Here is a 13,731-nt window from a genome sequence, read left to right on the forward strand (position 1 = left end):
GATTTAAACCTTACATAAAACTTGACTAAACCCCTTTTTTTTATACTTGATCAGGTGTGCTTGTTCATTTAAACATGCAAGAGAACACCAACATGTATGTCAAGGCCACCGTGGCGCCACCGATGCCCATGTGTAATGCCTTTTAGCCTTTTTTTCTTATTTTTCACCCAAAGCCAACTTTACTCTGGAACAAAGTTGAAATTGGTTGACTCATTCGAGCATTTAATGTGAGGCAATGATAACGGCAGGGTGTGATAACACAACTATGAATGATTAGAAAATGTGTTCTCTTCTCTAATGGGGTCGGCAAAAACCTGGATCAGATAACCCAGCGTGATCAGGAGTCGCCCTGTTCAAAACAAAAACCTTTAACCTTTGTATTCCACGACAGTATTATGCTGCGTGTGTGTGTGTGGATGCAAGATGCGTGACACACACGTAAGCAGTCCGGTTATGTTCTGATAAATAACAAGCCCAGTTCAGTTCAAACATGCCAACAAATCAATGCTGGTAATTCAGTGCCATCACTCTGCTGAGAATGTTCTTATGCAATGTGTTTGTGTGGGTTTTGTTTTTAGTGGTTAGCGCTGTTGCCTCACAGCCAGATTGTACTGGGTTCGAATCCTATCTGTGCAGAGTTTATACGTTCTCCCCGTGTCCGCGTGGGTTTTCTCCGGGTTCTCCGGTTTCTTCCCACCTCCAAAAACGTGCCATTTAGGTGAAGTGATTACTCCAAATTGTCCGTAGTTTGAGTGTGTGCGTGAATGGTTTGTCTGTCTCTGTGTGGCCCCGCGACGGGGAAGTGAAACAGAGGTGCCATGAGCTAATACAGTAAAATAACTGACCCAGTCAATTTAACTACCTGCTTCTGCTTTTGCGACACCAGATCTGGATGTCTGTCCGTTGATGGGTTGGATGGCAGTACCCCCCGAGTCAAATGATTCTGTTCTCTGGAAGATGATTTGAGGAATATAGTTTTTTGGCGATGTTTCGGTGACCTCACTCCTCTGTTTGGACTGTGTCAGCAAGACTATTACAGTTACGCGTTGTTTGGTAAAGCTGGACATTTGATGCTGCAGCATGCTGCATATCCCCCCTCCATCTATTCTGAGTCACAGTGGTATCATCCAATCAGGATGCTGAGTTTGGGGGGGAGGCATTTATACCTTACCAACAATGGTGAGTCAGATTGCACTTTGCTTTCACATTCTGATTCTGCTCTGCAACATGCTCTATAGATCAGCCGGCCTGACTTTGTCCTGGGGCATTCCCACTGGGCAAGTTTGGTTCAATAGCCAAACAGCCCACAGAGACACTTTGGATTTGGATGCAGCCCAATGAGACTATAAACAGGATGTGAGCCACCATATCCTTGCAGCGCACCTTTGTGTAACAGATTCCTTTATATTTATGAAACCAACAATATATGACATTAATAGGTAATAAAAACTGTCCCAGTCCTTCTCTGACCTCATCACGGTTTTGTTTTTGTATCTTTTAGCTTGATGTAAAATATGGCAACGTAGGTTTAAAAATGTTTTTCCAAACTACAAGTGTGAATGCAATATTAGTGAGCTAACTTTACTTCATCTAATTCCGAAAGAAAGCTGACAAAAGCATTCCTCTGTTGGATTTCTTACATTTATTTCACTGAGATTAAACAAGACTTTCTTTTTCTTTTTTTCCCCTCTGTGTTCACATAATCAGAAATAATTAGGAATTAGATTTGTCTGTGTGTTTGGAGGGTTAATGTTGAGTCTGTCTCAGCTGGGAGTCTAACAGAGGAATGTTGTTTGCCACTGTAAAGCAGCGTGGGAGCGATGTAACTCCCACAAAACCTGACACACAATAGGAAGCCTGGAAAAACAAGGTGGAAGGAGAATCTGTTTATGACCTTCCAGACGTGCAGAGACAAACCTGAGCAAGTCCTGTCAAGGAGCCCGGCAGGGCCCTAAGATTTTACAAAAAGACACTGAACAACAAAGAAAAGGCCAAAACCTTCTGTTTTTTTCCACCCCTGGCGTTATAATAGAAAGTTTATTGTTTCCTTACAGCTGTCGAAATCGAAACCTGTACATCAAAAATGGCCACGCACTATATTTTCCACGTCTGCAATTTATTGTCAAATATTTTGTACTCATTCAACTTTTTCATGGTTTCATGTGTGATGAACTACTACTATTACTACTATACTGTTGGTGGCTGGTCGCCACAGCAACTCAGCCTAATGCAGCCTCATGGGTATCACGGGTAGTGCAGTTAGCAGGAGGAGCTAATGTAGCATTGCCAGTTTCTCCCTTGAGCCGGTCCCAAGCCCGGATAAATGCAGAAAGTTGCGTCAGGAATGGCATCTGACGTAAAAATGTGCCAAAAAAATTGAACATGCAAATCAACGTAAATAAGAAGTTGTGTGATGAACAAACACATTTATTTGTGCAGGTGTCACTAACATAGCAGATGTATTGCAGTTTCCGTTGTAAGTATGCTGTTGTTTTTCAGTTTTTTACCAATTGGTGCTTTTCATGTAAATAGATTTTTTACGATCGTCACTGATCTGAATTGAACAACTGAAAAAAACATTCACAAGAACACTACATTAAATTATGTCAAATATGCAAAGACTCACAAGTTTGTTTTGCCGTTTCTTTATTTCCATAACGTAGGAAGAAAACAGTAACAAAATAATAATTAACGCGCAGCACTTTCACCTCCTGTTGTAGTTCCCATCTGTTTCATACAAGATGGTGGTCGACTCAGCTTTCGTTAACGAAGGACTGGTAGAGGGCGGCGAGACGAGCCTGAAGGTCTTGGGAATAAGGGTCCAGCTTTTCCATCACCTCCTCAACATATGGGGCAGCCATCTGTTGCACCTGCTGGGCTCTGTGACTCATCTCAGCCTGGACCTTCTCGGTCACGGGCGTCATGGTCTTCTTGAAGTCCTGCAGGTGTTGGTCTACGTTTTGCTTCATCTCATCAGTGTAGGGCTCGAGATGAGCCTGCAGGTCGTTCAAACTCTGTTCCAAGCTGACCTTCAGCGCTTCGCTTTTCTGTCTCAGGGTGGTCTTCAGGGTCTCAGTGTCGACAGCATCTGTGTAGGAGGCCAACTCTTGCTTGAGCTGCTCGATTTTCTGCTGGATTTCAGCGTTAATCCTCTCAGAGTGCGGCTGCAGCTTCTCCCTGACTGAACTCAGATCTTGGGTCAAACGCTCTTTCAGAACATCGGCTGCTGTGGTGACTTTGGTAATCAGGTCCTCGGCTGCAGGGGGGAGCTGCTCTCGGATGGAGACTGCATAGCTGCTGGCCGTTTCGGTACCCTCTGCAAGACGGGTGCTAAGAAAGCGAACAACGGGACAAAGTTTAATTTGTGAATTAGTTATGGGGAATTGCATATATTAGTTATTAAGGGCACAATGGACTCATCTGATTTACCTCACATCCTGTCCAAACTTGGACTTCTTGATCATCTGGAGGGTGTCATCAGCTGTCTGGGTGGCCTTGGCAACATAGTCCCAGAATGCATCAGTCAACACCTGATATTGTGGTCTGGGTGCATCAGCAGAGAAGAGGTTGGCCTGACAGCCTGTTGGATCAAAGCATGAACAAGTTCCATGTTATAAGTGATACATGATAGCCAGCTTCACGAGGCCTGCAGCCCTTTACCTGAAACGTAAAGTAGAACACGTGCCAACCTCGAGAAGAGAATAATGAAACTTGTCCATCGTACTCACCAGTGAAAACAGCGAGCACAAGTACGACGAGGACCTTCATCGTGCTTGGATCTGAAAAGAAGAGGAAATAACAACTGGTAAGCAAAGCATATTCACAATGAATTACTCCTGAGATGAGAAGCGCTGCTCAGTTGTGCTGGCTCCTCATCAACTTACCAGAACTTTGGCAGGTACAGTACTTCAGCAGCTCCGCTTGGCAGCTCTCCTGCTAAGCTTGAGACTTTGCGTTGCTTATATAGCAAGTCTGTCAGTAACGATCCCAAAGTCCAGGATCTGATGCCTTGTTGTCATTTGGCCTCACCCTGCTACCCTGACCTTTTGTAACCTTGTGCCACACGGCCTTTGCACACTATCTAGTCTTCATTTACGGTGATGATCTGTCAGATATCAGCTTTTACTTTACTGCTGGTTAATGTTGATTGTGATTATTGCTGCATTCTTTATGGCCTTTGATGTGTGTGTGTGGTCTAGACAGAATCTGGACATGCAAACTTAAAAGTCCATCTGCAATCAGTCCTTAGCTGCTGATAACTCTCTGCTACAACAGGCAAAAGCTCTTCTTGCATTTAGATTTCTTAGATAGATGTTCAATGTTTTATTGTCTGTTTGAGTTTGGCATTATTCCCAGGCTGACTTTACAGTGACCCGTGGTTCTCGTGTCTGTGTCATGCCAATGTCCAGATTGCGTGGCCAAGGGTTAGCGAACACATCAATGACAAAGCAGCTGCTATTTCACATTAGACATGCTAGGTTGCATCTACACTTGAAGAGCAGCAGTTTGCTCCCCCCCCCCCCCCCTCTGTGTTGAGTTCTATTGTCAATAAATAAATATCACACAAAGTTCAAATTTGTAAAAAAAAAATCAAAGTAGAAGTCTCAAAATTCTGAAAGGCCATGTGTATCAAATATGATACATTTGGCAATAAAGGGTTAACTAACATGTGAAATTATGGTCAGACTGGATCATAGATAGCAGAAGTATATTATTTAAAGCAACGCATTTGCACACCCGATAAGCCTAAAAATCGAATCCCCCGCTCCGCTCACCACGGCCCACCTTTTCAATAAAATGATATTACATTTCAACAAAATATCAAAACCTAATAACATCATGTCATCATTACTCTGAGAAATCGTGTCATTGTTTTTGAGACACTATGCCACAATTTTTAAGTTGTTATAATGATGTAATAAGGGGGTTCATCACATTTTGTATTACACAAATAATTCTCGCAAATTATCCCAAAAAGAAAAGTTAACATTTTATTTTTTTCCTGTTATTTTATTCACACTGCTTGACCCTGATACAAAGTCCACCAGTGTTACCATGCAGTGTTTATCTGGAGATATCCGCAGGATGCCTGCACTGCACTACGTGGACAGATCATTACTACATCCGAAATGCTTTCTAGAGACGGATCAGAGAAGAGCTACAGCAAAACCTCTTGTTGAGTTGGAGCTTTGTTTTTAGTATATCACTAATATTTATTGACGGTGCATTTCTAAAAGCAAAATACTGTAAGCTAGTCTAGCGTAAAGATTGTGCCTTTGTGTCTGATAGCGGCGAAGAGAATGAAGGGAGCCAAGAGTCGTGACAACATGGCAGTGACTCCTGGACTTTGGCTTCTTGACTGCAACTGTCATCTGGCTTTAGTATAAATACACACACACACCTGTCGGATAATCACAATCACTCGTTGACACTCAGAGATACACAAGCGCAAAGAAGGTGAGAATAGCACTAGTAATCAGAAACTTTTAAAGGTACCTGTGTGTAACTGCTCTGACATTTTAAACACGGCTAGACATGTTAACTAGATTTTCATTGTTCTTCAGAAAGACGCAACCATGAAGGTGTTTTTGGTCCTCGGTCTCGCTGTACTCTCTGGTAATTTGCAGTCTTTGTTCATTTTTATCTTCTATTTCAACATATTTTCCAAATAGTTAATCTAAGCTGCAGCATGCAGCTCTACTTTAGTAACTAATCACATTTTCAACTGTTCTCAAGCCATTGCTGTGCCCATCCAACAGGCTGTCATGCCAACCTCTTCTATGCCGATGCACCAAAGCCCCGGCTGGAGGTGCTGACTGATGCTTTCTGGGACTACATTGGGAAAGCCACCCAGACAGCTGATGACACCCTCCAGATGATCAGAAAGTCTCCGTTTGGACAGGAAGTCAAGTGAGCTGCAGACAAACAAGTCCATGACGAAAAGGTCATGTCATGAAGACAAATCTCTATTGGTCTAACACGCTTTAACCATTCTCTAGTGCCCGTCTAACGGAGAGTGCCGACGTGGCTGGCAAGTATGCAGTCTCCCTTCAGGAGAAGCTTCCACCTGTAGCCCAGAACCTGCTCACCAAAATCACCACAGAGGCTGACGTGCTGAGAGAACGTGTCACACAGGAGCTTAACACTGTCCGAGAAAAGCTGGAGCCCTACACGGAGGACATGAAGGCCCAGATCCAGCAGAGGGTGGAGCAGCTAAAACAGGAGCTGGCCCCCTATGCAGACTCCCTGGACTCCGAGGCCCTGAGGACCACCTTGATGCAGAAGAGTGAAGAGATGAAGACCAGCCTAGAGCAGAGTGTGAAGGATCTTCAGTCCCAGCTGGGGCCCTACACTGATGACCTGAAGCACAATGTGGATGAGCACCTGCAGACGTTCAAGGAGAGTGTGGCCCCTATGACGGACAAGGTCCAACTTGAGCTGACTCAGCGGGCGAGTCTGGTGAAACAGATGGTTGCTCCTTATGCAGAGGACCTGAGGGAAAAGCTGGACCCCTACGCCCAGGACCTCCAGGACCAGCTTATGAGCCTCTATCAGTCTTTTGTGAAAGCCAACTAACATGCAAATGTCAATGCCAGCCTTGTTTTTCTACCTCTTTTTTTGATGCACGAGATACGAACAATTTAAATATCTGAAACATCCTGTAAACCAAGTTAGTTGTGCTGCAGGTTTCCACAACGTGATATTTATTGTTGCGCACATGACACTCATCTGCACTTGTCAAACATGTATACTGTATTCTGGTTTGTATTGCATTGTGAAGTTGGAGACAGACATTTTTCTTTGTCATTTCTGTAAGTTGTCAATAATAAAGGGACGATTATGGGAAATTCATATACGACGGTGTTTTTATTCTCTGCCTTTTTTTATAGAATGTAGTGCCACTTATGGAAATACAAACAATTTATTTTTACTGGTACTATATGTGTAGCTATAAACAAACATCAACTTACAAAAGATAATTGCAGCGAACACGGTGTGCATGCGTACAGTATACCACAATGGTCACAAGCCACAGTGGGACATGCTGCTTTTTTGGACTCCATTTGCCATCCACATGTCTTCACCCTCATCATATATTTGTCTTCTGTTTTGTCCAGAGGCAGACTGCTTGATTTATTCTCAAACTTGTTCTTGCATGTGAAACTATCTTCATAGTGTCAGCAATAAATATGACAAATGTCTGAGACATTTGCTACCAACGTAATGAAGGAGACCAAAACGAGTCTTAAGAAAAACCCTGTTTGTGCTAAATTCATTCTAATTTGCTTAAAATGAGTGGCGTTGCTTTTACTCTTATTGCTATAAATACGCAGCACCAAGCCCTTATCCTGGCCGCCTCCAACGTGGAAGTCCAGAGTCCAGTCCTCATTGGATGCATCACAGCAGCAGTGCATTCTGGGTAACTTCTTTCTACCAAAATGAGAGACATAAGTTTGTGTTATTTTCTAAAATGTAAAAAAAAAAGGGCCCAATTCAGTCCCAGCGAGTAAAAACTACTGTGAAGCGCTGTGGTGCCTTTCAAATGCAAATCTTATCTCCAGTCTGTTTCAGAGCTGATTAGCATTTGTGTGGATTTACGCTGCATTCCAAGTCAAAACAGCCGACAGGCATCATTAAGGTGCTTATCTCCATGGCCCCACTGGGGACTGCTGCAGTCTCTACCAGACTGAGTGGAGGGGCTCGTTGCTTTCCTCAGAACAAGACGCATCTTGACTTCATCACCACAGTAACAAAGAGAGATTCTGTGTTTTCTGATTTGGTTTGATAAGCAGGTCGGTGCCTGTAGAGATAAGAAACGAGCCGTCTCATACCGGTGGGTCATCACAGAGGCTCTCAGGCTATGTTTGTGGTTTAGGGACTGTCACTCTTGAAGGAGACTTTTTCAGTCAGAGAAAACACACAATGATATATAATTAAACAAACCTGGTTTAAAACTGGTTCCCGCTTATTTCAATCAAGAAAAACTGCACTGCTATAAGATTTTCTTGAAGAGTGATGGTATTCATGAAACCTACATGTTTTTTGCAGCTCATAATTGGTTTTGGGAAAGTTAACAGGTTTATCTTAATCAGAGCTATAATGATTTGCGTAGTCAGTGTCTACTGGGCAGTGGTGTAAAGTAACTACACACACTTCATAAAATTCACTTCAAAATTTTATCTTTAGCATTTATCAGAAGATTTAAACTTCTCCATGCTTGGTTCAGTAACAGTTTACAGTTATGTGAATTAAAATTAACAATACTAGTAATATCAGTAATAGTGAAAATAAGCATTTCACTGAGCAGTTTTCCAACTTCTCCCAATACAATCCTCAAATGTCGTGTACCTCTGCCTCTTTCTTTGCCTCTGTTTAATGATTGATTCCAGGATGTACACTCCTCTTGAGCATGAAACTCCATTGATTGGTACTTTTACTACTAAATGTAAGCAGGCATCCTCTGCCTGTTTCAATAGAATGGCCTATAATGCCACCAGGTGGTGAAACTGGGTCAATTTTTTTTATTTGTGTGGAGACAAAAACCCTGTGAGACTTTATAGGGTGTTTTGATTTATTATTTTTTAAACACCCTTTGTTCATGCTTGGCATGTTATAATTCTCAGGCCAATTATTCCTAGATAATTAATGCTGTAATTTTATGAAGTAAACTTGTTATGGCTGAAAGGAGAACTTCTACAAAGAACATTGGCTTTCTTTCTTGTGAAAATTCATGGCTGTGCACCGAAGTTGGTGGCACAGTGGTTAGCGCTGTTGCCTCACAGCAAGAAGGTTGCTGGTTCAGATCCGGCTTGCGGCCGTTCTGTGCGGAGTTTGCATTCTGCGTGGGTTCTCCGGCTTCCACGCAAGTTCTGTCAACTTCTGCACCTTAATTCCTCCTGGTGGGGTTGCCATACTGCCATAGTTCTCTTTAATGAAGACTCACTATAGCATTGGAGGTTATGAAGTGAAATATTCACCCAACCGCCAAGGCGCTATCAAATGTGCTAAAGTTATTTGATTTTCATGTCCACAGAAAATACTTTGTGAAAAAGATTTTTTTAAACAATAAAAATAAGGTAACTAACCCCCCACCCCAAAAAATGTTTGATGGAATTAGAATTGATCAATTTGAACTAAATCGGTGGAAAATTGCCACTGTCGCACATGTTGAGAAACTACTTTTCCCTTCATGAATAATGATAGTTACTTAACTTGCTCCCCACTTCGCCTATAAACAATTCGATTATAAAGTTTTACAAAACATAATGACATTTATTTCAATCATACATGTTCATATGTTATTTCTAACCACTTTGATGTTCACACCAAATGTTCTCAAGATCACTGATGCCCACAGTACACATCTCTATCCTCTGGGAATATCCGAGATACCACAAAGGAAACACACGTGTCCTACAGCGTGTAGCATGGCTTGACCAGTTCTGGCTCCTTGGACGGTGTAATCGTCTCTCTGTCTGGCCCAGGAATCACAGTAGAAAGAGAGTCTCTGAATCCAGTTTCTAAAACTCAGGCCCGGTTGTCGTGCGTCTCCATGCCGGTCCGAGCCCGGGCCTGCGAGCTGACTTCAGGCAGCCCCTGCACATCTAGCCAATGGTGACGGCAAATCCACACTGGAACTTGTTTTTGCGATGGTTGAGGAAAGCTCCTAAGGCCAGTGTGAGTGGAAGTGGAACCAGCTTCTTTTCAAGGGTTGCCCCAACCACCCAATTACTGTCAACTGTTCCTGTGGGGGGGGCACAAAGTGGATGAACATAATAGAAACATCAAACACAAAAGAAGCGTGCATTACTAGGAACGGCCCATTTCAGAACTCTATATTCATTGCATTTAGCGCTATATTACTAATGTCTGATTTACTTTCTGTAATAATTTCTGAACTGGGTAACTTCTGTCTACCACAGTACCTCTGAATTTATTTTCTAGTTATGTTTTATTAATAATATGGAAAGTAATTAAAAGATGTTTGAAATAAATAGTAGAATTTTTTACACAAATAGTATACCACCATTAAAAAAATCACAAAAATTGGAATAACAAGTAATGCACCGTGGCATTGTGCTTAAATGCACTTATTTTTAAATGAACTAATATACTCAGTTAACTATGTACTATGGTTGTACTTATTTACCTTTAAAGACCAAGTTAGCTTTGGGAACGTCCATCTGGTAACCAAACGACGTCGTGGTTTCTTGCATCCTCGTGCTGGCTTCAAATTCAACTCCTACCTGCAACTGTTTTAGAAAAAACAAATCAGATGAGTAATTTTTTCTCAAAAACAGAATAAAAGTGTATTAAGAAATCCTTCCCAAATTCAAGCCAGATGAGGCAACAAACTGAACAATCCAATTATAAGATGCACAACCCTACAAAGCACAGCATGCGTGCCATTCAGTGAATTATGTCCAGTGGTCCTGCAGAGATGTGGTCAGACTATTCCCCACCATGGATCGGGAATTTGACAGGATTTGGGAGGCAGATATCCAGAATAAATCTACAATACTTTTTTTTTTTGTGTAAAGTACCTGATCATTGGCTTTATGATAGTACGTAGCATGAGCACCAGCTCCGCCCAAAGTCAGTGTGGCTACGTAGTTTTCACCTGAGAATTGAAAAACGAAACGAAGCTGAAAACATTTAACACCAGTTAAACTTCTCTTAGGCACCACTTTGTTGGCCCCAATCACAGAAAAAAGCAAATTAATCATCCTGCACAATTCCACTATGGAAAATAGTAGTCGAACATCATTATAAAGTTAGCAAAGCAAAAAAAGAATTGTACAATCTGAATTGAAGCTAGACGGTTTTACCTGTGTACCTGCCCAAGAAGGAGGTGACTGTTGCTTCCTCCCCTGGTCTCCTGTGGTACATTAGCTCACCACCCAGAGCCAGTGCTGGCGTGACAGATTGCAGATAGTGAGTCACCAAAATTCCTGCGGAGAAATAGTAAAGTGGGAAATATAATTTTCAGCATCCAGAGTCTTCCAAGATTCATAAGACATTCATATCAAACCCAAATGTCCAGCCATGGATAATGGCTGCTGTTGTAACTGCTGGATGAGCTATTAGCAATCGGCAACGTATAAAAGAAATCTCCAAGTAATCGTACCAGATCCGACAAGCATGTCTGGGTTTCCGAGCGTCACAGCAGAGGTGAAGTCTTTGCCACGATACTCCATGTCGCACTGCCAATTGACGAACTTTTCCTGCTGGGTCTGGAAAAATAGAAAAAGATGAGCCTCAGTCTGGAATGATAAAATCAGTGTCACTTCAAAGTGGAAAAAAAAGGCATGACTGAGGCTGTTCCTTCTATTCTACATACCTGGATTGCTATTTTTGAGCGTAGAGCAGTTGTGAGCTGATGAATAATCTGAGAATTCAAGCTGCCGGTGTTATCCATATCCCCAACCAAGACTGGGAATAACTGCAGGAACCAAAACAATTCAGATCAATTAGCAATCAGCAGCAGTCGAAGTAGAACTAGTACTGACAATAAACCGAGTTTGTTTGTTTTTGTTGTAGTACGTATTCTAGTAGAACGTTATTTGTTGAGCATGTTGTGTTGTGATCTGCACACAGGGAGGATGTTTGTGCAGCTGGGTGAACTAGTTGAACTCTTTTCCTCATTTAGCAGATTTTATATATATATATATAATTAAATGGATTATTAAGGTGAAAATGACCCTTACCTCTGCTGGTCCGATCTGTTTACTTCCCACATAGGTGGAACCAAATCGATACCCAGATTCACCCATGGTGCTGAGGGTAACAGTATGGCTGACCTGGAAATAGTTACTCAGGCCTTTGTTGACCATTAACCGCACTCCTTCCATCTGCAGAGGGAACACCTCTGGAAAACATCAACATCAGACATTCATTAAATATGGCAACACGCGTGAGATACTCGGGATCCTTCACAAAGGGTGTATTTAACTGAAGAATGACAAAAGCCTATTATTTAATTGATAGTGACAGTTACCACAGTATCATATTTCAAAACATGACACTCATTACAATAAGTAACAGATGTTGACCCTTTAGTTATAAGGAATACAGATGTTTCTCAGCAGAGCAGATTGTTTCATAAGAGTGGTATTTGTCTTTTCTTAAGAACGCAAGGATAATTTTGTCATTCTAACCACAAGAGTACGCCAGTTGGTATGAAGAGTACGTGTCTCGTTTTAATAAATTATTGTACTGAATTTTAAATTAGTGGTTTGAACAAACATTGTTTAGAAGTGAAGAACAAATGTTTCATTAAGTCTAAAGTTCCTTTCAACCAGGTATACAAACATTTAAACAATACTGTAATAATACTGTTATTATAAAACCAGAATTGGTCAAAGAAATGTGAGGATAAGACGGCATCAGTCACAATCCATCTGAGATGTGCATCAACAGAGATTCTCTCACCTTTGCATTTCCGGTGGCACTCCTCGTATGTACCGGGGTTGGGGAGTAGGGAGACGGAATCTGCCGACTCCTGGCCAGATGTTGATGGGACGGAAGACACCGAGGGCATGCTGAACCCTGGAGGGACTGAACCCAACCCTGGGATCCCTTGATTTCCTCCAGCTGCAGTTGGGGCAGGACTGGGGGAGGCGGCAGCCAACACACTGCCCATACTTGGAGACTGTAACAGCCTAGAAAGAAAATTAATATAATTAAATTATTTAATGTAAAAACTCTTGTCAGTGACGTATCATCGCACTGCTGTGGAACATATATTTAAGAGTTAGGCCGATGCCTGCAGAGCAGCAAGTTGAAAGTATTATTTAACGCACATTAGCTTGAATGCATTTTTTTTTAAAGGTGCAAACACAAGTAACTTGGTAACATTGCTAACTCATACGGTTAGCTCACCTGCATGCGTTCAGCTACCATTAACTTGGCTAGCTACAGTAAGTGAACTGTCCTGCTGGCGTTTACTGCAGAAAAGGTCTGCTGAGGCTAAGGCCCAGTTCAGTCATGCCTTTTGATATATACAGCAGATAAAATAGGTCTGATAAGCACAAGAAATATTGTACTGCATCTGATTCAATACAAAAAATGCTAATAGAATAGCCAGCAGGCCGGCATAATTATGCGCTAACCACATTTAACCTTTGACGGCTACTATAAACTAGCATGGTTGGTTGGTTGGTTGGTCGGTTAGCTAGCTAGGTAGCCATGTGGAGCCGACCACTGGAACGGTGGTCTGCGTAAATATAACGGTAATTGCACATATGGTGGGTGAAGAACTGCCACTATCCCGTATTCCCTGCTTGAATGAATAAAGCGAATGTATTTCAGATACTTACGCTAACGGCTTAACTCCGGAGGTACTTCAGCACCGGTGAAATTCACGACAGCGTCCGTGAACCGGAGTTTAACAAGTCCCACCTCATTTCCGGGGAGGCCCTGCATGGATTGGCCAACGTACATCTTACTTCGAATAGCATTGGCTGAAATCAGAGCTGGGCCCGCCCACCTTTGATTACGTGACACAGGATTGGAACGCTCACTTCATTCAATCTCTCGTGAATGACATTCCAAGGGTACGCCTTGTTTGAGGGCCGTATCTTATCTATTTTTATATTACGTGATGATGTTGCCACCTACTACACAAATAACTCAAGGTATGCATGATAATATTTTTTACAAATGTTGAAAAAGTTAAAAGTAAATGCTGCGTGCCCTTTTTTTCCGTATTATATGGACAGTTTGATCAGC

General features: G+C 42.1%; 3 protein-coding genes across 3 annotated transcripts; 1 reads left to right on the forward strand and 2 right to left on the reverse strand.

Annotated features, from left to right (window-relative positions):
• Nucleotides 1–2,713: 2,713 nt before the first annotated feature.
• LOC137914012 (apolipoprotein A-IV-like) lies at nt 2,714–3,768 on the reverse strand. The gene is made up of 3 exons (XM_068757634.1): nt 3,729–3,768; nt 3,430–3,580; nt 2,714–3,330 (listed from the first exon to the last, which is right to left on the reverse strand). Exons 1-3 carry the CDS (start codon nt 3,766–3,768, stop codon nt 2,754–2,756), a joined length of 768 nt encoding a protein of 255 aa, XP_068613735.1. The 3' UTR covers nt 2,714–2,753.
• Nucleotides 3,769–5,576: 1,808 nt separating this feature from the next.
• On the forward strand, nt 5,577–6,576 carry LOC137912897 (apolipoprotein A-IV-like). The gene is made up of 3 exons (XM_068757027.1): nt 5,577–5,616; nt 5,760–5,910; nt 6,000–6,576. The coding sequence occupies exons 1-3, from the start codon at nt 5,577–5,579 to the stop codon at nt 6,574–6,576; spliced, it is 768 nt and encodes a 255-aa protein (XP_068613128.1).
• A 2,710-nt stretch (nt 6,577–9,286) lies between these two features.
• On the reverse strand, nt 9,287–13,357 carry tomm40 (translocase of outer mitochondrial membrane 40 homolog (yeast)). Its single transcript, XM_068757591.1, has 9 exons — nt 13,320–13,357; nt 12,433–12,662; nt 11,709–11,869; nt 11,342–11,443; nt 11,129–11,234; nt 10,830–10,952; nt 10,545–10,621; nt 10,151–10,253; nt 9,287–9,745 (listed from the first exon to the last, which is right to left on the reverse strand). The coding sequence occupies exons 2-9, from the start codon at nt 12,641–12,643 to the stop codon at nt 9,606–9,608; spliced, it is 1,023 nt and encodes a 340-aa protein (XP_068613692.1). The 5' UTR covers nt 12,644–12,662; nt 13,320–13,357; the 3' UTR covers nt 9,287–9,605.
• Between the last annotated feature and the right edge of the window lie 374 nt (nt 13,358–13,731).

The sequence above is a fragment of the Brachionichthys hirsutus genome, chromosome 3, assembly GCF_040956055.1.
Source record: "Brachionichthys hirsutus isolate HB-005 chromosome 3, CSIRO-AGI_Bhir_v1, whole genome shotgun sequence".
In the NCBI taxonomy this organism is placed as follows: domain Eukaryota; kingdom Metazoa; phylum Chordata; class Actinopteri; order Lophiiformes; family Brachionichthyidae; genus Brachionichthys; species Brachionichthys hirsutus.

Excerpts from the sequence above, each read along its gene's own strand:
- LOC137914012 (XM_068757634.1), bottom strand. The coding sequence starts at position 3,768 with ATGAAGGTCCTCGTCGTACTTGTGCTCGCTGTTTTCACTG. Across the intron at positions 3,581-3,728 it reads TGTGCTCGCTGTTTTCACTG|GCTGTCAGGCCAACCTCTTC; the intron begins GTGAGTACGATG and ends TTGATCCAACAG. Across the intron at positions 3,331-3,429 it reads AAGTTTGGACAGGATGTGAG|CACCCGTCTTGCAGAGGGTA; the intron begins GTAAATCAGATG and ends TCGCTTTCTTAG.
- LOC137912897 (XM_068757027.1), top strand. The coding sequence starts at position 5,577 with ATGAAGGTGTTTTTGGTCCTCGGTCTCGCTGTACTCTCTG. Across the intron at positions 5,617-5,759 it reads CGGTCTCGCTGTACTCTCTG|GCTGTCATGCCAACCTCTTC; the intron begins GTAATTTGCAGT and ends CCCATCCAACAG. Across the intron at positions 5,911-5,999 it reads CCGTTTGGACAGGAAGTCAA|TGCCCGTCTAACGGAGAGTG; the intron begins GTGAGCTGCAGA and ends ACCATTCTCTAG.
- tomm40 (XM_068757591.1), bottom strand. The coding sequence starts at position 12,643 with ATGGGCAGTGTGTTGGCTGCCGCCTCCCCCAGTCCTGCCCCAACTGCA. Across the intron at positions 10,622-10,829 it reads CTTCTTGGGCAGGTACACAG|GTGAAAACTACGTAGCCACA; the intron begins GTAAAACCGTCT and ends TTCAATTCTCAG. Across the intron at positions 10,254-10,544 it reads ATCATAAAGCCAATGATCAG|TTGCAGGTAGGAGTTGAATT; the intron begins GTACTTTACACA and ends TTTCTAAAACAG.